The sequence below is a fragment of the Lagopus leucura genome, unplaced genomic scaffold (genome assembly GCF_019238085.1).
Source record: "Lagopus leucura isolate 7727_CA_CO unplaced genomic scaffold, USGS_WTPT01 Super-Scaffold_73, whole genome shotgun sequence".
NCBI lineage: Eukaryota > Metazoa > Chordata > Aves > Galliformes > Phasianidae > Lagopus > Lagopus leucura.
Window position 1 is genome coordinate 65646994 of NW_024962252.1, and position 23024 is coordinate 65670017.

Here is a 23024-nt window from a genome sequence, read left to right on the forward strand (position 1 = left end):
CTCTAAAAGAACCAGCCTAGTCCTGCTGAGGGCCAGAGTTAACAGACAGACTCATCTTCTAAGAGGATGGGAAGCAAGGAATGCAGTCTCACTGTTTCAAAAAATAAACTGTACAGCATTACTAGTTCACAGACTCGGGTCTTTGAAGTATTGCTAAGCAATACCTCTAAATCTAACAAGTCAAACACGGAAATGCGTACCTCTGTCTTCCATGAATTTGTATAATTGCTGAAGAAAGTTCTCCCTTTCTTCAGGAAAAGGCTCTATTTCCTCCTGTTAAAAAAAAAAAAAAAAAAAAAAAAAACCACAAACATTTCACACTTGTGAGTTACAGGCTATCAATAAGAAAATCACTTAGGTTCAAAAGTTTAAGTTTGTTTTAACTGCAGTCAGGAACAAGAAACTACACAAAGAATAACACTGGCCTCAGTGCTATGCCACATGGAGTTTTACATAGCACACTTTATCAACATACATAAGACAATAACTGTAATGACACATCTGAAACTGGATTTTTGATGAATCACTGTCATAGATATCATAAACACCATCAAGATATATTCTTAATTTTGTTCCTTTACACAAAGTCTGGTAGATACCAGTATTAATGCTCAAGGGATATCAGATCTCTATTTCCTCTGCAGTTAAGCAATTTCTTAATGCTCGGATGCACTGTGCAACTTTCAGGAATGAAGTAGAAGACAAAATCATGCTTGCACTTTCTCAGAAGTTCTAATCCACAGCACTGACAAACCACAGCCAATGACACCGCATGCTACTGCCATGAGGTACCAGCTGAATGCGTGCGTAGTGAGCAGGATCAATCCCAGAACTGAAATAACAATGGATATTTTGGATATTCAGTTCATTGCACTAATAAAGCCTTGTATTAGATTCACCTAAATTAATAAACAGTAGGGTTTCTTAAAGCACTAGGGCTCAATTTCATTAGAAAATGTCACTTGCCACAACCGGTATATTGAATATAAAATATTAAGCCTATAATCAGAATTCTTAGAAATGGATGACAAAGCTACTTCAAAACAATATGCTGAACAGAAGTTCATTTTCTACATTCCTTTTTCACTACTACCTGGAAAGCTTCTAAAATTAACTAATAAATTCTAAAACCTTTTTGTGTGTGCGCATCTCCATTCCATGTTTATTTTTTCATCCTTCAACAGCCTCCTTTTGCTAAACGTTAAAGCTTCACAAAACACACTGCATTTAAAGTCAGACCAAGGGAGCTCAGCAATCAGTAGAAACAGAATACAATTGTTAAACATGACGAAAAAGAAACAAAAATTGTGGCTGAAAATCAGGTTAAGGAAGGCTGTAGTGGGGTCTTTTTGTTGTATACTTCCTTTTCTCCATTAAATGCACTTGGAGAACGTACTAAAGCAAAGCAGCAAAAATAATAATAATAATAACTAAGAACTATTTGCCCTGTGCTGAAATTGTTAACATTTAAGCATATTTAATAACAGAAGTAGAATGAAAAGTACTTCATGAAGTACTACAAATGAAGTACTCCAGTCAGAGCCACTGCAAAGGCAATACAAGATGTAAGCCTCCGTGAGGGACATGAGAGGATAAGCATCTACCCACTACCTAGTACACCAGCAAAACTCAGTGCAGGCTATTTTGACGAGCAAGGAGGACAGGTTACATCCTCACAAGGTAAGGCCAGAATGAGTCAGGAGTATATAGTAATCCTCCACTGGTATGAGGAGCGACGCTGCAGCCCTGCAGTAGTACAGACACATACATATAGATATATGCTTGGTTAAGAAAGTTCACACTGCTAGTAAGCAAGGATGGAACCTGCTACCATCAAACTTGAATATAACCACAAATGTCCTGATTGGAAAGTATTAAGATTTGTTGTTCTATGGTTTTGGTATAAGGGGTACACAGTACTGAGGCAGAGATGTGGATTTTTTTTTATTTTTATTTTTTCTTTCTTTTCCTTCTTGTCATGTCACACACGACAGGTACTAGTATAGGACTTTTACCAGTATGCACTGGAACATGGTGAAGAGATCAAAGACACCTATTTGTGTTTTTTTTCCTCCATTCCTCACCAACAAGAGACTACTTGCCATAAGGAAGTGGTCTCACAGACTATTTAAGGGATGGAAGATGAGGAAGGAGAAAGCTTTTAACCCAACAAAACTTTCAAGATGCAAAATGTCTGTCAGGGGAACTAAAATAAAGGTGATGAGTAGGCTGAACATAACACTGCTGCTCTTTCCTCCCTGTAAGATGTAATGTTTGAAAAGTACTTATATCTCAAATGTATCAATGCAAAGAGGTGTCAAAATGCCAAGTGGATATTCCTCATTAATATTCCCAATAAAGCCTTCTAAGAAAGTGTGTTAAGAGGGAAGGTTAAGACCTCGCGTGCCTCTGAAAAGACTTCTTTCTCAGAATCTTTACAAAAATCAATACATGCTACACATACTGTTAACTCTTAATACTCTCTAAAACATTTATGGAATCTCTTAAATAATCACTGAGTACAGAACAGGGTTTCCTAGACTGTGGATTAAGGCAGACATAGCATATTCTGTCACCTCTGCTTATTTCCAAGTTAGTTAACCACAGCACTAAACAGGTTGCTCTGTACCCTCTAATTTGTCTATGTCAAAAAGGTAAAAGAAATTAGCTTATGTGTTTGATATCGAGATCTAGAAAAAAGCAACATGCTTCAAAGCAGCAAATAAAAGTCACATAGTACTGTAATCCAGAAGAAAAGAGAGAATCCTTGTCAATCCTTTCAGCTACCATCAGATTCAGAAGAGGAAAGGAAAGCACTTTCCATTCTTCCACTTACAAAGCAGAAAAAGAAGACAACACATCCTGGAAAGAGCTAGAACTATCTGCAGGTGGTGCTCTGTAAAGAACAAGCTCAGAGGTCCTGCTTAAGAAAAGATGTTTCTTGATAATTGAGAGACAACAGAAACAGTCTCTCCAAAGACAAAAGCTACAAGGTCAAATATTTACAAACAGCATAGCTAAAGATGGCAAATATTTCCACCTAAAATAAGTAGCAATGGAATGACTGCTATAAAATGACTGCATGTTACACTGCAGAGGGAAGAATCTTCTTGCTCATCATGCCCATGGCTGGACACAAACCTGCTCTGGAAAAAAAAAAAAAATCAAGAACTGTACTGAGTCCATGGAAATACACTTTGTTTCTCAACATACCAGAGCCCATATCAGACTACACAACTTAGATCACGGCTGCCTGTGGAAAAGCAGCAAAGATTTTCTCACTTTTGAATCCTCCCTAAAATAAAGAAATGAAAGAAAGAAAGAGCGAGCCTCATCTTTTAGTATGTCAGAGCTACAATTGCGAAGGATTATGTAGTCAGTAAAAGACCATAACAACCATTTATCTATCACGCTCTTTAAATTTCCACTATGGATGGAAATCTCAGCTTACTGCATTACTGTCAGCAGCATAACAAATCAGAGAAACAGACCTTGAAAGTACACACCAAGTGAAAGATTCAAAAAGCCTCTCTTCCAGCTTCACAGCCAGCTAAATGAAGCTCTTTCCACTAATTTTCTTCTTTCCTCATCTTTTTTTTTTTTTTTTCTGGACCAAAAGTTGGGAGGGAATAACAGAATTAGAAAACCAAGCATGAGGCAGGGCTCCATATTTCCAGTACAAAAGAAAGAACAAAGGTGAAAGAGAAGTGCATAGACTCCATGATTTGATTGAAAGTTCTTCTGCTTCTTCACATCAGGGTAGCCAGAGAAATAGCTTTGTAGTACAGCAATTCTTCAGTAGAACAGGATAAAAGAAAGGTACAACAACTCACATTTCTTGGTAGTTATTCAAGAGTCTCAAAATCTCTTTTCTTTTCACTACTAGAAAACCAGTAGATTCTGCTTTCTGTAGTTAAAAGTGAGCAGTGAAAGATCAGTGGAAGCTACTTGAAATTTCTGCTTCATAAAAGAATCTACAGTTACGAGCCAGACAGTAATTTGAGAGCATGAAACAGAGAGGAGGACAGGGCGACAAACATACAGGGGAGAAAGACACAAAACAGAACCATGTAAGCCTAGTTTGGCTTATTTTTTTTTCAAAAGTGACAAGAACACGGGTCAGGAACAACAGCTCAGAGAAGCTGCCTTAGGTGAGGCTGCTGTATAAAAGGTAACAAGTTCCACTGGGCCTTGAAACACGTGTTGAGCGACATATTTACTGAGGTGTAGTTCTACAGTCAGTAGAAAGGTTTATCATCACTTGTGTGTGCAGTTATTTATAGCAATGCTAAAATCATACATGGATCTTACTACACTGCCATAAAGGAAAACTACGGCCTTCTGCACAACACAACACACTCACCAGCAACATCACTACAGAAAGACAATGCATTATTTGGAAGGAGAGTGATCAAAGAAGTGGAAACCCAACTGGGCCATGACTGACATTTGCTCTAAGAAATGTGATGATCTGCACTGGTGAAAAAGAACTCCTTTGCCTTTCAATACTGCAACAGAATTGTGCAAAGAAAATGGGTGTTCAAAGCAAAGAGAAAGTTCATAGAAACACAGAACGTCTTGGTTTGGAAGGGACTTCAAAGATCACCTAGCTGCAACCCTTCTGCCACACGCAGTGTTGTCAGCCACTAAGATACTAAGAATATATCTTCTACACATGCAAAGTCTTGGCAGAACACCAAGATACGCTTTTATTAACATTAATGATTTCACATACTCAAAAGCAACAGTTTTATCAAAGAATAGGATGCTCATAAAGTTGAACAAGGGTTTTGACACCTCAGAAATTTCTGAGGATAACTTCAGACAGTGATATTTACAGTGCATGCATGTTTCCTATTCAAATGGAGAGAAAGAGGGTTTAAAACCCTCCAGAAAGATTTTAAACTGATACATCATTCATGCATCCTTTGAATCAACCAATTGCTTTCTCCAAGGGAGCCTAGAAGAAGTTCCAGGAAAAGGCATATGCCTGCAGAGAAATGCTTTACACTTTTGCTGAGAATGACTGTCAGGTAGGAGATAGATGAAAAGAAATGAAATAAATAAGTATGAAATAAGAAATAAATGTTAGCACTGAACTCTGAAATTAAACCCAGCACTTGAGCAGATGATATGTGCATTTTGAAGGTTTGTTTTAAAGTAATAAAAATACACTGCATATCCTTCACTGGGATGTGCATTTAGCTGTTTTAAAACATGTACCTTTCCAGATGGAAGACGGTTTAACCTTTGATAGGTAGTGGGCAAGATCCATTTAGAAATATGCATAAGTAAGGGCAACCTTTCTCTCTTTTAGTGAAAGCAATATGCATGAGAGCACACACCAGTATCTACCCTTCCTCACTCTGATCAGTGTCTCACAAGGTACTGTAACCCTTCTGTGGTTGCATTAAGATCAGCATGGGAAAGATTCTAAAACAGGATCTGAGTTTTACCTTCCCCTTCTTCTTTTTTATTTTATTTTATTTTTTTTATTAAAGTTTCACTGACACAGGCCACTGACTGCACTTTCTTTGCCTAGCGATTCGAAGATAATTGTTAGACTTCCAAGTTGTTATTTTCACTTTAATCTTTGTTAAACAGAGATTTTAAAAGCTGAGAAGCCAAACTATTGCCTGCGTTAAGATGTTATATGCTGTCAAATAGTAGTAATTCCTAACTAAATATTAGTCTTGATAACATCAGTTGTGTATCTAAGCTACTTGCATAGTAACTTCACTTGCCTCTTCCTCACTGCTGTTGTCCTCTTTTTCTTTTTCATCTTCCTCCTCCTCTTCAGCTTCACTGCTGGAGCTGTCTTCTTTCAATTCTGTTTTCCAGTTACTAGGAACAGTTTTATTTTTACGGAATTCAAGAGCTTGGTCAAAAGCTGTAAGAGGACCAGAATTTGTTAGCAGTGAAGGAAGGATCAATTTCACCAAATGTTTTAATCAAATAAAGTAGCTGACTCAAAGACTGCTAATTAACTATTCCACCCCAACTTCAAAGAATCTCAACTAAATCCCTGTGTTGTCCATCTTTACTCACCTTACCCAGCCAAACTAGCCCCATCTTCTCCATATCTCAAACTATTCAGAGCTATTATTAGGATGGTGAATATATTTAATTGAGAGAATTCCTCCACTAATAAGTTTTCACTGCGATTTATCATGTTAAACAAAGAGGAAAAGGAGGAGGAAATATTTACAATCCCATTTTAGAAGTTAAATCACACAAATTTCAGCTTTCAAACAAATTCACAGTTCCAGGTTCTTGAGTGTATAGCAGTGCTCCCTCAGACCTACCAGGAGTGCTGTGATAAAAAATAACTCTATTAAGGTTGAACACAAAGGCCAAATAGTAAATAACCTACAAAACTAACAAGCACTGTACAATTACATCCTTTGTTTGACACATCGACATTTAAGACAGGATGCTTTTTGTTGTTTGAAGAAAACCATTCCTACAGGTTTTCAGCAATGTTTGGCCTCAAGGTATATAGGATCTTTTCCTCTTAACAATTTTAGCATTTTTAAGACATGAATCAATCCATCACAAAGTTGGTACAACTGGCACATGTTTTCTCATTAAAAACTATTTTTACCTTGTTTTAGGAGAGCATCAGGCTTTGGTGAAGTTTCACTAATTTCCCGAACATCTTTTCTTGGCACAGAAACACTAGATAATTTAAGAAGCATCCAAGAAATATTATTAAAAATATATATTTTAAGGATTTCAAAGCTAAATTAACACTATAATACAGAGCTGATCACCAAGATCATAACAATTACTAACAATACAGAAGAGGAATATGAAGGATACCTGAACAATTCCACTGTATAACAGTCTGGTATGGTATTAACCCATTAGTGGACTAAAATAAAAACTTCTACATAAATGTAGTTACAGCACATAATCTATTCACTACGTATTGAAGAAAACTTTCTGCTAACATACATTTTCTCAAATCTGCCTAGTATATATTTCCTTAGAGAAAAAGCTCACATTAGCTTAGCAAGTAGCTACTCACTCACAAACACCTCCCCCACATGAAACCTAAATGAGTATTAACATACAAAATACTTCAAATTAAAAAACAAAGCACTTTTTAATTTCTGCTGCGGCTAGATTCAAAGAAGCTGATGTGAACAGCAGCTTGGACTGTGGAGAGGGAGAAGGTGAAGCATGTATACACACACTTGCCTGCACACACACGTGTTTCTCCAGTGATGTGCACTGAACGCATGAATAACTGCAAATGGCACCAGAAAGCAATAGCCTAGACTTACTAAGTAACTAAACTACAGTTAAATCATTAAATATGTCATTGTCTTTTCTGCACAAGCATTCTCTTAAAACAAGCTAAGCAAAATAAATAGCTGGAGCTTTTAAAACTAGAACTAAAACCAAGAAAAGAGAATACTATTAACATACATTGAACTTCCTTCCTGAGTGTCATGAGCTGAACACAAAGTTCTCTGTTCTATGTGAACCCCCTACAAACTGGTTCTCTAGGTTTCACTATTTTCCTTCCTCCCTTGAATAGCATCACAGCTCTTTTTGGAGAACGCTAACATGCAGCTCTGTAGTCTATTCTCAGACAAACATACACCTTTTACCTCATGAAAAAAAAATGCTGTGTGCATATTTATATTCCACAAACACACACATCTTCTAATGACTGGGTAAGCACATGGCCATGACCCTGAAAAGCAGTGCCCAGCTCCAATCAGAGCAAGAAAAAAGAAACGCTTTGCTTGCCACAGTTGTAACAATTATTAACACAGTTGAAGGCTAATTTTATCACTGTGTAGGCCATTTACAGTTTTCTAAACACAAGAAAAATCTTTGCAGAAACTTTCAGAACTGTTATTAGTACTGTATTCACTGTATCTCACACTATGATTCGCTTGACTGGTACACACGTTATTCATTATCAGTCTCTACATTCCTACTTACAATTTGCCATCCTTAAAAGAACGAACGAGAATGTTGTCTTTTTTCACTGCAATATCGTCACTGCAGTCTGGACAGACCACCTGCAAAGATATTACAAATGCAAAATTTAGAGAAAAAAAGAGTAACAAGATAGTAATAGTATTTACCAATGGTTCTCAAAAAGTTTTCGGGTTCATTTCTCTCCAGCAACAGTGCAATGAAAGGAACTGAGATCCCTCAGAACACAAGAGCAAGATCTCTCAAAACACAGGAGCAATGCTCGCCTGGAATTACTGCATATAGAGGTCCATGCTTGCTGCCTGGAGGGAACTAGCTGCTGCCACCAGAGAAAGATTAAAAACAACCTCCTGACAAACACTAAGTACCTGTCACGTCACTACAGCAGATTTTACTCCTCATCCTAAAAAGGCTTCTCTCAACAAACACTGCCATCAGGGATCTCTTCTGAACACGTCCAGAAATTGCGAAGACGTCATAACTCAGTCTCAGAGAAGAAAAAGAAACAACCAAACAATCCCTCCTCACACAATTTTATGAAGAATCATAGAATCAGTTGAGTTGTAAGGGATCTTTAAAAGCCATATGGGCCAACTGCCCTGCTATGAAATGAACCAACCTACAGCTAGGTCAGGTTGCTCAGGGCCCCATGCAGTCTGATCTTAAATGTCTCATAAGCTACCTACTAGGAGATAAAAATGTCTGATGTACAAGTGTTATGATAGACTCTTTAATTCAAGAAATAAATTTAAGTCTAGCCTAGCACTGAGATACCACCTTCAGCTTATTGCAATAAATAAATTGCAATTTTAAAAGCTATCTGAATCTTATAAGTTAGTATAAAAGTCGTTAATTTACAAAGTTGGGGAATTTGATAACACATACATTATTCATTGACATTCCAGACTTATGGAACTGGAAAGCAGCACTTTCCATCATTTTTCCCCTCAAAACTTGAATTGCTCCCAGAAAGTTAAGAAAACTCTGGCTGATATGAAGCCCCAAGGAGCAGCAACTCTAATTTAGTCCTGGTAAACTCCTCTCCTCTCGGAGCAGTTGCTTGCAGTCCTACTTTGTGTTGGATAGAAGAAGATGCTGTACAACATACGGTTGTCTCCCTCATTATGTAGGCTGTCAGCTATGCAGTGTTCTAGAAGTTGAAGTGAAAAGCTCCAATTGCGTTGTTTATCATACAGCACAGGTTAAACAGGCTTCTCAAGAGAAATAAAACTAGGCAGTGCAAGCCTCCAAATTCAATGTGTTTCACAATCTCCAAAGAAAGTACTATACAAAAACTGAAACTTCCTACTTAAAATACAGTCTGAGATACAGTCTGTAGGAACCGCATCAGTATCTAGAAAATAAACCAATAATCATCCCCATTTAAAACAGACAATCTCCAAGCTCTTTAAAGATTGAAAAGCTGGCCTGACTTCAGCTACTGATTTCTAGCAGCCTCAAGATTGTAGCAGTCAGAAATCCATTCACAGTTTAGAGAACAGCTTACCACAATCTCATCTAGTGCCTTACACACAATGGCATCATCTCAATTTTCCCTGAATCAAGCCTTCTTGATTTCCTTGCAAAACAAACTCCATTGTATTTATAGAAGGATGAGGGAGATGATCCTATGTAAGCTCAGTTTTCTGAAAATGCTGTGAAAAGACTTCCTAACTGTAACTTCCAAAAGCCTTTAAGCACACATTCTAACCAAGTAATACTATAAAGCTTACCAAGCACACTACCTAACAGGAAGAACAACTGCCAGACATTTTTGTTTATTTTAAATGCAATTAGCCACTGCTCTCAAAAAAAAAAACCACACCAACCACACAAAAAAAAAATGCAGGCAGGATTAAGCCAATGCAGTCAGCCACTGACTCCTTAAAACTATTTAAAACAAACAAACAAAACCAAAAACATAGACCTCTACAGTTCAGACCTTTATCAATTACAACCTACCCGGCTGTAGTCAAAGCAATCCCATTACTAATCTCAACTGTTCTTTGCTGTTAAGGTTTAGACTGATCTCTGACCTTCTCTCATAATCAACTTGCTCAATGTCCTCCATTTGTTCAAACAGAAACTGTATCTGAATACAGCATCATTAATAATAAAGTGAAGCATTTTGGACATGCATATTCCTCAGCATCCGAGGCTGCATTTTCACATAATTACAGTCAGCCACGCTATGCAGTTTAAGCAAAACTGCTCAGAAACAAAATAAAATTACTTTATTGATAAAGTATAAGTAAACCCTTAAAAGATAAAAGAACAGAACATCACATCTATAGGAAGGGGAAGAAGCTATTTGGGCAATAAATCTATTATTTGATATCACCTTTAAGTTTAAATACAATACCATATTCATTTGCAGAACTGTAAACCTGATTACTGAAGTAACAGTTAATCTAGGATAAACTACTTCAGAGTTAACAAGCTCCACTCTCCAACTTCATCCCTCTGTTGCTTCTCATTTACTCATTTTCCACATAGAACAAGCTATGCCAACCCCCAAATGAAAGCTCAAGAAATAAGAGCACGGATTTTTGATATACCTTGGAATAACGAGCAACAGAGCTTCATTAATTCTTAAGATCAAACCCACAGCTATCCTAATTATCCATTCCACCCCATGCAAGCAAAATAGCTACCAGAGTCTACACTGGAAACTGTTGTCAATTATGTGGATCATCACAAGGCCTAACAACAGCATGAGAAAAAGCAGGCCAGCAAACCGACCCGTTCACAGCACAGTTATCAACAGAAGGTAGGCAGTATCAAATTTGATGACAGCTTTCAATAAAGAAACAGCTCAGTTTTCTTGCCTGCTACTGAAAAATTCTCTTAAAGCTATCTTCCATCAGCAGGGTTATCTCCTTGCCGCATGTACTGCCCTCCCCGTTGCTGTAGAAGAGACTGCAATGACTCATCCTCTCCCACCAACTCTTTCAAAACAAATCCTTCTGGGAAGCCTCTGGACTGCGTTACAAGACAGGAGGTGATGACTAGAAAGTTGCAACTGAGAGATACTGCACTATACACTACCAGGAGTATAACGTCAAAGAAGCATTGTTTCAAAGGCTGAGGAAGTCTTCTTGAAATTCAGTAAAATCACTGTCAGCAAAGCCAAGGAGAAACGATTCAAGCATCTCAAATTAATGAAGTACAAATTTGAAAGTTTTCCAAACATTTAAGTCCATCCACATACAATCCCTAGGCTAACAGTGATATATTTTGTTAGAAGTTTATTTGTCTTTAAACCAAAATAAAGGAAGATTAATTAGATTAGTAAAAAACTACAGTATTATTTTAAAAGAAATTTATTGACAATTCTCTACCACAGGCTAGAAATTAAAAGTATTTGCTTTTATTATCAAATGCCTTTATACTGGAACTAGAAAACACATGCCTACTTAATTACTAAGCTTTCTCTTCACACTGCTAACAATTTCTCCCCTGATATTGCAACTTCAGAAAAATGGTATACAACAGCACAGGTTGAAAGCCTTCCAGAATTAGTTTGGTAGTAATACTAACCACTGCCAAGCTAGTTTGGAAAAACTAAAGCTGTGTTAGCAATGAGTTTGTGTAAATGAAAATATTTAGTATATAATACTAATATTATAGCATTCAAATTTTAAGAAACGTATGAAGTTCTACTAACAGTGTAGATCTACTGAAAAGGAAACAAAACAAAAACCACCTCTTTGTTGCCTAGCAACACATGGAACTTTAAAAAATTAAAGATAAAATTCTTACCAAGGCTGGAAACCACAGAGTTTTCTTTTTATCCACGCTGAAGCAATCAACACACACAACTTTTCCTAGTAACTCATCACTCTGTTTCCTATCATCTTCATCTTCATCGCTGGAAGAGGATGAAGATTCTTCTTCAGGACTGAACAATAGAAAAAGACTTAAAACTCAACCACTCAAATCTCTTGCCTACTATAATTACAAGTGATACAAAGCTAATTGTCAAAAGTAGTATAAATAATAGTGACTTAAACTGAAGTTGAGTAATTTAAAAAATAATGTTATTCATTATTATTATGTCCTCATAAATAATTATATTTATAAATAAAAAAAAACACAGTTACAAAACCATTACAAACTGAGAAATGCATATGTACAAGTAATACCTGCCAGGAAAAAAAACAACACAGAAGAATGGTAAGAACAACACACATCCCCATGGAAGAATAGATATGCATGGTCAGAACTTTCAAAAATCTTAATTTTGCCCCAGTGAAACAATATCCAAAAATACAGTGGCAGTTGTTGTTTTGAACCAACTTTAAATTAAACTGATTAATCTCTCCATGGTTTTACTTCAACAGCCATAGTCTACAAGCCTGCTGTCGTCTTCCATACAGAACAGAAAGCTATTTTAAGAGAACAAATCTCCAAATCTCTGAAGAAACATCAGCTACAAAGATAAACAGCAAAGAGAAAAAAAAAATAATCTCTTTATCCCAAAATAGCTCTTTAAATAATCTGCACTGGTACATTTCAATAACTGTTTCAATTTCATACAGAACAAGGTGCAGGAACATAAGTAGAAGAGCAAAGGTGCAAATGTATTTTGATTATAAAAGGGTTTCAGGCCATTGCTTTGGCTGTTCCAGGATGTAGTTATAGCTCATTTTAACCTTATGGAGACTTGAAATGTAAGAAATGACTTCAACTAAAATTAAGTGAAACCAGTTAAAAAAACAATAAATCTATCTATCTATCTATACAGATATACATATATATATATATATATATATATATATATATATATATGAAGATACATATATTCAGCATTAGTAGCTATATACACACACATTATTTTTTTCTATTATTCAATACTACATTTTTTGACTACTCACTTTGAAAGTTAACTTGAAAAATACAAGCATGTTCAATAAGCATTTAATGCAGAATTTAAAAGCTATCTTCCATTTTTCCCATAACTATTTCTGTGCACAAAGCTCAGTGTTAATAAAAGACTCATTTTTAGTTAGCATTTGCTTTTTTTATACTCTAAGTTTAATTACCATGTTTTGTTGTCTCTACTTCATTTTACATTAGTTGCAGCATTGATAAAAGCATTATTTCTCCCCCCAACAATTTTTTTTTTTTTTAATTAATGATTTCTTTTAAAACACAGTATGGAATTCTTTCAGAATGCTTCCTGGGGTTTGAGAAATTCTTGTGGGAAGAGAATAAAGTCAAGGACAAGAGAAGGCCAGGGCTATCTTGGAGAGATCACAATCCAGCTGAGCTTACCATCATCTGTACAATTTGTCTTTTTACCTAGTTCAGTCAGTACGAACCAAAGATAAAAATAAGTGCGCTCTCTCTGCCATAACAACATCCTGTACAGTTAGGGAAATAGATGAGAAAACAACTCAGACATCAAGGAGGTTGCAGTCACGTTTGCTGTAGTACGTGCCAGCTTGTCCTTTTCCTTCACTACATTACAATAGTAAAAAAAACAAAACGAACAAAAAAAACAAAACAACACAAAACCAAACTACGTGAACAAAGATAGGGCAACGTTTAGAATCAGTTATTACGAAGAAGCCAAAGCATGAAGGGACAATTCAAGCATTTTAGCTTCTTCCTCAAAACTTAACTACTACCTCAAAACTTAAAAGAAAAAAAAAAAAAAAAAAAAAAAAAGTATTTCATAATGTTGTTTCAAGTTCCCAACTACTACAAATTCTAGCACCCAGGAAATCAAGTCACTACTCTTAGCCTTTATTTTTCTATCAGTAAGCTTTGCTGCAAATCATAATTCTGTTCTATTTCTAAAAGCTCTTCAGAAACCCCATAATAGGAAACCAAAAGACTACACGAGGTTTCTGGTGCCTTCTACCAACGCTTCAGGTCAGCTAAACAAAGACTATTATAATGGTTTTAGCTCAAGTTCAGTAGATTGTAAAGCCCACTTGTCAATACCTACCATCATTTTAAATATTGATAGCATGAAGATGATGTAATTCTTTCATGCAGCAACACAGGAAAAACTGACTTTCAATCTCAGCACTGAAGAATACTTTTCACACAGCTTGCTGGGTAGGGTTTTTTTTGTTGTTTTTTTATGTTTGTTTTTAGTCTGAACACACAACAAACTAATAAAAACCATACTGAGAGCTTCACAAGTTAATAAAAACACAGATATAAAGCCATTAAACTTACATATGATTGGATCTCCGTCCCCTGTTTGTTTTCTTTCCTATAACAGGAGTCCCAAAGTGTTCAGGATTTGTGAGTGGAAGCTGATCCAAAGTCTGTTGAAATAAAAAACAAAACGAAACAGGTATATACATATACAAGAACCATGTAAGTAATTCTCCAAAATGTAATTCCTATTGCCCAGTTAAAACACTTTTTGTCAATACAGACTGTCTCATTACCAAAGTAAAGAGCTAGAATAGATGTCACTGCTTTAAGGTTTAAAAGAAACAGTTGTGTGCATTGTGGGGTTTTTGTGTCTGCATTTGCTGTGTTTGTTTCTTTTAAAGCATTCCTTTTCCCTTATACCGAAACAAAACTAATTTTCATCCAACACACACACACAAGTATTTTACCAAAGTCCGGACTTTGGACCATTCAAAGTCAGAGAATGGAGTATCAGGTATTCTGCCAACTTGGGATACCTCATCTCTAGAAGATGAGTTTTTGTCTCTATCCTATCACCAAACTAAATATCAAATCATCTATTTAGAAATGAACAAAGGTTCCCCTATAAAATGAAACAGGGAGATAAGCCAGTTGCAGTAAACAAACCAATTTACTAACAAAAGATGTGTAGTTGATATGGGACACATTCCAAAACAAATTTAAAGTTGGTCCAATGCTGAGTATTAGCAATAAAACAAGACGGAGAGAAAGAAAACTGCCATCAATCAGCAAGACTACAACATCATCAACGCAAGCACCTCAAGGACCTCCAGTGTCTTCAAGGCTGCTTACCTATTTAAAAGGTAATTTCAATTTAAAAGAATCGTTCCAAATTTGAAAGCTGCTGGTATGTGTGCATTGTTTTTGTTTTAGACACATCTTTTTTCTTCCTTTGAAAGGCATAACATCTCCCAAAGTAAACATATTCCTCTGAACCGTGCCTGTGAGTTGTTTGTACTGATCTGTCAAGTTTATTGGCTATCACAAAATAGTTTCATCACTTATTAAAAACCAACAGTAATGATGTCTGAAGATGTATATTTATTATGTGCCATATTATGATTGTTTTGCAATGGATATTTACAGATTTTTTCCAACATAAAAAGCAAAGTCACGTGATTGCTGCTCTCCGTGTCAGCCACGATCCATGGACCATTAGTAATACAAAAGTGAAAAAATTGAAACATTTATTTTATTCATCAAAAGTTTACACACAAAGTTTACTGAAATTCAGCTATATTCCCGGGTTTTAAGAAACAGAATCCAAACCATTTAAGGTATATTTTACACAACCATTATTTTTAGTCACATGGATGGACACAACATATTGAAGACTGAAGTACAAAAGATGCATTTTGACTTTTTTCTCAATAAAGAGTTGTATTAAAATTGCTCAGTTACCTCACTTTCTGCAAAATGCCGCTCTCCTTTCAAACACAGCGAAGAGCGTCTGAGAGTCTTCTCATCACCATCATCAAATACTGTCACCAGGTAATACGTAGTGCAGGAGAACAAGAGAAAAAAAAGATTTGTTTTTTCAAAATGAAGGTATCAGTAAGCAATTACTTTAGGTGTCATAACACAAAATAACATCTTCCTGCAGCTATACTTATAACAAAGCTGTGCCTAGATAGTGCTAGATATCCACTAGAATCTTAGTGCAAAATGATCAAATACACAAGCTGCTGTTTCATTATAGCTACTCTGTGCTTTCACATGGTAAATGGAATAACTAACCAGTAGCTGAGCACACAGAATTCACAGATCAGGGGACACACATACACACACCCCAATGCAAGCTAGAAGTGAAAAGCAATTCTTACAGCATTTTCAGTTTTTACAGACCATTATTATAAAATCAGAATCTCCATCATCTTCAACTGGAAGTCACACATACTATGGAGAAACACAGATGAACATCCGGAGAAAAAAAGTTACTGTTCACTGTTACTTGAAAGTTCAACTTTTATCTCTGCTGTTTTCATCCAACTGATCTACAGAATGGCAGTGATACAAAGCTTAAGTAGGATGACACCAAGTAACAGTCAAAGCACAATCGGTAAAACCAGTTGTAGTGAGAGAATTGTGGAGCTCCTGCCTTCTCAATTCTCTGCTTCTCATGCAATCCCTAGGCTCCATTATTTCAAGCAACAGAATGAGGTCAGCTGGAAACAAGTTTGTAAAACAGTTGGCTTTAGCTTCACAACTAATCCACTTAAATCCAGGAGTACATTGTATATGTTCATCTTGAGAGGCTGATAAACCGGTCATATACAAAAGCAGACTTTTATCAAGTTGATGAAAATTTGGTATCTCAGGTTATACTTCCACTGTTCAGTCAGCAAAGAACTGAGCTTCTCTCCAGTCCCCAACTGTCATGGCACTTATACTCCTGTCCCCAACCGCAGTGACCTTGAAGACTTTTGGGGGGCAGGGAACAACCACAGGATTAGATTAAAAGTTAAAGTTTCAGCAAGTTCTCAACATGTCTCTTTCACTCTCATTTAAGCTCTCTTCTGTCAGTCAACAGTTTGACTCATTAAAATTCAATCATGTGGTAGAAAAGGAAAAATACATAAGCACTTTTACAAACAAGAGACAAAATAACAGTGTTCAGAGAATGGCTGTCAACCAGCAGAAGATGCCTGGCAAGATTAGAGCTTAGTTTTCAGCCATGTCATCAAATAGCAGGTGCAGCACTCTAGTTTCAACATCTACTAATTAAAATACACAAAGCAACCAAGGTACATCAAAACCCCAGACTAGTATTTATTTAATATAGAAGTAACTAGTACCTAGTTCTGAGATTCCTTTTTTCATCCCTATAATCCGCTACTATTAAAGAACAAGAAAAACCTTACCCCTTGAGATTACCATTTTGTGTTTTACATTACAATAATTATTGAGTACAGCTTAGTGAAAAACACACTTGACACTTAAAAATTTGTTGAAAAAAGTATCAAGGGCTGCACAAGAGAATACACCAACTTCTGAGGTACATTTCAAATGGTCAACATACAATTAAGACCTCTTGTCCTTAAGTGAAGTAGAAGGCAACAGGTACCTAATTCAGTTAGTGTTAATTAACATAACTGAGTGCCCTTATATAATGAGAGATTATGAAAAAAGCCTATTCTCTTCAAGGGATAAGCTGACTACAACAAGGGTAAACCTATTCAGAGCTAGGTAGGCAGGCAGGTTATGTATCCTATGTGGTAATCTGCTTGTTTCCCTGTCAGATGGATCCTTCACCTTGTTCCCTAACACTAACACACTGAATGGAAAAGCATCATCAGTCTTGAAGACTGTTTGGCCTCTATAGCACGTAAGGCTTTAATGCGCATGAAATTCAAACCTAATGGGACATCTTCAAAACTAACTACTAAGCAGACATAAAAACGTATACTACATTTTAAAACACTTAACCTGAAACTGCAAGAAAGGAAAAAAGCAAAAAGCAGCAGCGTAATGATGAAAAAAAAAAACTCAAAAAACTGCAGAAAGAGGTCAGACTACTTCAACACATGAACAACTGTTACTGCTATTTCTACACACCCCTGCTGCAGTGGTACAAACGGTAACATATTAACAATTTCTGGAATGCTACTACTTCAGGTCTGTTCTTCTTAAAGTCTTAATTTCCAAATTTAAGTAATTTTTCTCCTGAAATAAGTAACAATGTAAGTACTTCTCAACAAATGATGACATTAGATAACCCTGCTGGTTAAGAATTGCACTACTTCTAAAATTTGGTAAAGTTTGACCGTTCCTTGAAGCTGGACTTTCACTCACATCTGCAAAGTCATCACTGCTATAAGGTGAATTCAGACCCATTCAACTCACTGTCCTGACAAAAAGATTATTCAAACCATCTACTGCAAGAGTCAGTTCTCTCTCAAATGCATTACAGTCACCAGCTGTGATGCTTTTACTGATTCTGCAAGGTCAACAAGCTTTTGTCTGCTTTTATCTACTAACTCTCACATCTCTCTTCTTCCTCTTTCTCAAGTGCAGTATTTTTGACAGATATCTACTTCAATTTACAAACCAGTCCCACGACACCTATTTCAGAATTTAATCTATGCTGGCTCCTATCTTATTCTTATTGCTGAAGTGTTAAATGCACTCTTTCTCAGAAACTTAAGTACGTGCACACACCATTCTAATACCAGCTATACCACTCTGTTTTTAGAAGCTCTCACATCTGATCTATCTCTACTAATTACCAGGTATCTATAATATTAATTAATGACTTTATACTGCATGTATGCTGGCCTTGTTTCTCCTTCACTCATACACTGTACTTCATAGGAAAACTGAAATATTTTCTACAACGATTATCTAGAAGATCAAATGTAAACCCACACCTCTATTCCCTTCTGTCACGGTTTTGTGATTTTTGGTTTTCAGTAATCCACATCATAACATCATGTAGTGCACTGGGAGTTAAAGTGTTAATGCTCTGTTTCCAGTTACCTATCCCTGTACATTATGGAAGTCATGGGATCTGGCCCTTCTGGGTGGAGTGGTCTCTTACTGCCTTGAAGCGGGTGCTGGAGTGTGCTTTCCTAGCCCTTCCAAGCTTTTCAGGTTTGACTTGGTCTCAGGAACTCTCTCTCCTATTTTATTTAATTTACTAGTCTCAATTTCAATTAGACTGTATTATATTGTGTTACCTTGCATTCTGATATCACACTTAGTAAAATAAGTTTTCCTCCACAGATCATTGCCGCTGTTTTTTTTCCTTCCTTGTGCCCAGCTCCCATCTCCCTATCCTTTTTCCCTTTCCCTTCCCATTCTGTGGAGCGAGGGGAGGCCCAGGGGCCTACTGTTCCCCTGTCATGGGCATAGATTGATCTAGTTAACTCCGTGACACTTTCTAAAAGTCTAAGGCTGGGGAAACTCTCCCTAAGTGTTCAACAGTGCTTTAAGCAGCAACAACTCTTAGTATGTCAATACAAGTAATTCTTGATAAGGTTCTTTCAAGATCTGATCCTCCATCCTCCTATACGTGGAGTGTCAATCAAGGAGACAAATACACAACTTGTCAAGAAGTTCCTATTATAGCTTTAACAGTATCAGTGCACAGATGGGAAGTATGTTATCACTCTACCACTGACCTGCTCTCCACAGGATAGACTGATCTGATGGCACACAGCATCAAAGGCTAAAACTCATGATTCTATAGCCTATGTAAAATTACAATAATAATCAAGGCTTGCTTGTGGCTCTGTGGATACATCATGTGAAGTCTGAAATGTCATATACTAGAATAGGGAAAATGAACAGGAGGACCTTAAAAAAAAAAAAATGAGAAAAAAGCTATGACTTTGATTGTATAGCAGTTGATATCAGGGCCAAGTATAAAAGTGGGGAAAAAAAAAACAAGTATTGCAATCTCTGCTTTAAAAAAAATTGTTAAGCTTTGGAATATTTAATAACATATACTGTTATTACATACACTATGAAGTGCCCAATCACAGAGCAGCTCATTTAGTCCTTGCTTCACATGTCAATTTCACACTATGATGAGTGATGCTTCCAATAAAAACACAAAAATAAATTTTGATATTTTGTGTGGAGTTTTTGGCTTTCTGTTTCTAAATTACATCTCCATCTCCAAAAAATTTCTCTCACCATGCTTAAGACATGCCCAAGAAAAATATAGGCAAGCACTTACTTAAGTCACCAGTTTTCTTCGAATAGTTCACTATTTATCTTACCTACAGTGTACCAACTTGCATCTGTTAATTTGTTGATAACTGCTTCCTGGTAAGTTCCATCTGGATTCTTCACTTCCACAACAGTTCCTACCTAAAATACGAAAGTATACAAAATACTTAGCATTGGAACGCTTCTAAAACAGACAATGAAGTTAACACTTTTGAATTCAGCCAACAAAGTTAATTAATATAGACACAGTTAAAGATACTACACTTCTGCAGCTTCATTTGAATCTGTTGGAACTCCTTAAAACTTCTCTTTCACTCCTCCTAAAATAAGCCAACTTAACTGAGCTGATTATTTCCTGCCAGCAGGTGGGGAACAAGAACCAGTCTCAGTGATGTCATTCTCTTGTATAAGAGCTTTTGCCCAGTTTTTGCTCTAGCTGTGTTTTCCAAAGCAACGGTAGCTAGAAATCAGGGTCAGCCAAACTTCTTAGATTTAAGTCCAAGAAGAACAAAGAGGGTTGCATCAGCCAGTATGCTGCATCCCCTTAACTACAGAGGGAGGCTTAACATGAAAAGGAAGAACTTTAGCACTGCAGCATTACCTTCTATGTTTCACAGTTTTATCTAGTCTATGTAATAAAATAAGCCTTCCACTTCCACCTCATAGTGCATATACAAGTTTATTTCAAATACTGAAGAATGCTTTTCAAGGAGCCTGCAAGATATAAAATAAGTTTCTTACCTTTAAAGGTCCCTTTATGTGGTCATCCTGTACTTCCACTGTTGAAGAATCATGCCTAAAAGTTACCTAAAAAATATAAATCAACTGACAATCACCTGATATCATTGAGCAGCATAAGAACACGCAAACGTCAATAGTTCTTCTCTTACTCTCATCTTGCAGTTAGTCACTGTAATCATTTCACTTGCTGAAACACTCATTCACGTTTTAGAAATGAGGAAAACTTCTTAGCTGCCAAAACTTAATTTTGTTTAACCTTTTGCAATAAGATCTATTACACTGAAGGACGTGACAAACAACAGTTAACCAATGTTGTTTAGCAGCTCAAAATTTCTGCAGGTTTCTTAATGAATTTAATTGTATTGTGTTAGTACCATACCAAGAAAGGAGGATGTTCCAATGCTCCAAGAGTAAATAAGAAATGTTTGCGTTTCAAAGCTCTAAAATCAAACCACTTTAGCACTCATATCTAAACACGCGCAACGTGTGGAATTTTTTGCTGTTTCTTATTGAAGTGCATTTTCTTCACTACTGCAAGACTCATATTAAATCATAAATGATACTGCTATCAACCGAACAAAATAAACAACCCTAAGAAAATACTCTGGCCCTTCAGTGTATGCCAGTCAACATGCTAGAAACTAGAAGTAAATGTCCATGTAGCTACGTTTTTAGCCCCCCAAAACAGAAGTAAATCCTGTAAATATTTCTGACATGCTTTCTATTTAACAGCCAATGATGCAGGAATTCTCCAATCCTACGCACACTGTCCTCAAAAAAATAGGGTATAGACAGCCATATTTATGATTAAATTATCCGTATCAGATGCTTCTGATATTCATTGTTCATTTCACTCAAAACCAACCTGATCACACCATAAGTCACAGAATCAATTGTATCTGAAGCTTTATTTCCATTCTTGCTTTAAAATCAAGGAAACCTTGAGAAAATTCTGGTGTTACATATGGGTACATATTATTAATACCTGCAGAAGATGTTCTAAAGCTCACCAGAGCAGACCTGCTCATTGTAAGTGTGTGACATTTTATTTAGTACTCACAATAGCTAACAGTGTCATTTGAGATTCAGCTGTCAAACATTAACTCTCAGCTATAGCACTACCACAAGTGCTGCTCCAAAAGTAATGCCTCCTGTTTTATTACAATGGCCCACAACATCAGAGGTGGGTGTTGGTAGTATGGCAGTAGAGGTTAAACCTTCCCACCAATATTTCATCATGTTGTTGCTGTGTGACAGACAGCAACAGAGGGGTAGTCTGACAAAATGGCACCTGATATGGAAGAGCATATGAAGCAGAAATGTGGAATCGAATCCCTCCATATGGAAAAAACACACTCATCAACATTCATCAACGCTGAATGTTCATGGAGACCAACCAGGGGATGTGAGTACAGTGAGGCGGTGGGTGATGTGTTTCAACAGTGGTGACAGCTGGTCATCTCTGCTAGTGCAGATTTTTACAAACTCAGCACACAGGCTTTCATTCACCACTGGTGAAAATGCATAGCTAATGGTGATGACTATGTTTAAAAACAGTGCTCTTTCTGTAGCTGAGAATTTGCTCTATCAAATAGTGCTGTATTCTGCTTCGTGTATCTGTTACAGTTTCCAAGGAAATAAACAGAAGGCATTACATTTGGAGCAACCTCTCTACACCATGCTGTAGGATTTAGCTCCCAAGAGTGCCAAAATTATGTTCTCACAATTACTGAGGCTCCTCTGTAAAATACAGCAATAGCAAAATTTTCTTCAGAACAGACTGTTTTCTAATGCAAGCTCCCCTACTTAGATATCTCAGGGAGAGATTTTAAGAGTTATGCAAACCTCGAGAGTAGCAAATAGCTGAGAACAAAACCTACAGCTATGATGGAGGAGAACCCACCGTGACTGGCTGATTAGAAAATAAATTCACTAAAATGCTTTATTGCTCGAGAGGCAATAGTTCATGGAATAGTCATCTTGTTGATTTTCTGTTAAAACCACAGCAATATCAACTGAAAGTATATTCTTAGAGCCGCATCATCCACCTACTGGTGGCAAACACTTCCTGTCCGCCAGATAGACAGAGGACATGTTTTGTAACATGAAAGCCACACCAAGAGACAGGGATTAACAGAGCTAGGACCACTCTTCTGAACTTAAGCCCAATTGGAACTTACCTAAAAATCAAAAGTTTGAAGTTCAGATGACCACATCTGTGGTCACTCAAATGAAATATCCAGTATACTCATTCTGATTTAGAGATACCCAGTTTAACTCCCCTTCTGTAATTATCTTTAAGTGTATTTTACAGCAAAAAGGAAATATAACCACCCCAAGCCACGAGTGAGTCACAACATACTAAAATAAAAGGAGTATGCAAACTTCTATTGTAGTTCCAATACTGCTATTCTATTGCAGGTTTGTTTTGAAATGGCGCATTGGGGCTTTGCCTCTTTTTCAGAGGATTTTTATAT

General features: G+C 36.6%; 1 protein-coding gene across 1 annotated transcript in view; it reads right to left on the reverse strand.

The window, feature by feature from the left end:
• ARID4B (AT-rich interaction domain 4B) overlaps window positions 1–23024 on the reverse strand; it is an 85497-nt gene that overhangs the window by 29694 nt on the left and 32779 nt on the right. Inside the window, exons 4-12 of the mRNA XM_042886416.1 lie at window positions 20548–20613; window positions 19857–19947; window positions 15535–15614; window positions 14149–14240; window positions 11719–11857; window positions 7960–8039; window positions 6605–6678; window positions 5745–5890; window positions 201–273 (exon numbers count right to left, since the gene is read on the reverse strand). Coding sequence (XP_042742350.1) covers window positions 201–273; window positions 5745–5890; window positions 6605–6678; window positions 7960–8039; window positions 11719–11857; window positions 14149–14240; window positions 15535–15614; window positions 19857–19947; window positions 20548–20613 — 841 coding nt within the window. The remainder of the gene's footprint in view (window positions 1–200; window positions 274–5744; window positions 5891–6604; window positions 6679–7959; window positions 8040–11718; window positions 11858–14148; window positions 14241–15534; window positions 15615–19856; window positions 19948–20547; window positions 20614–23024) is intronic.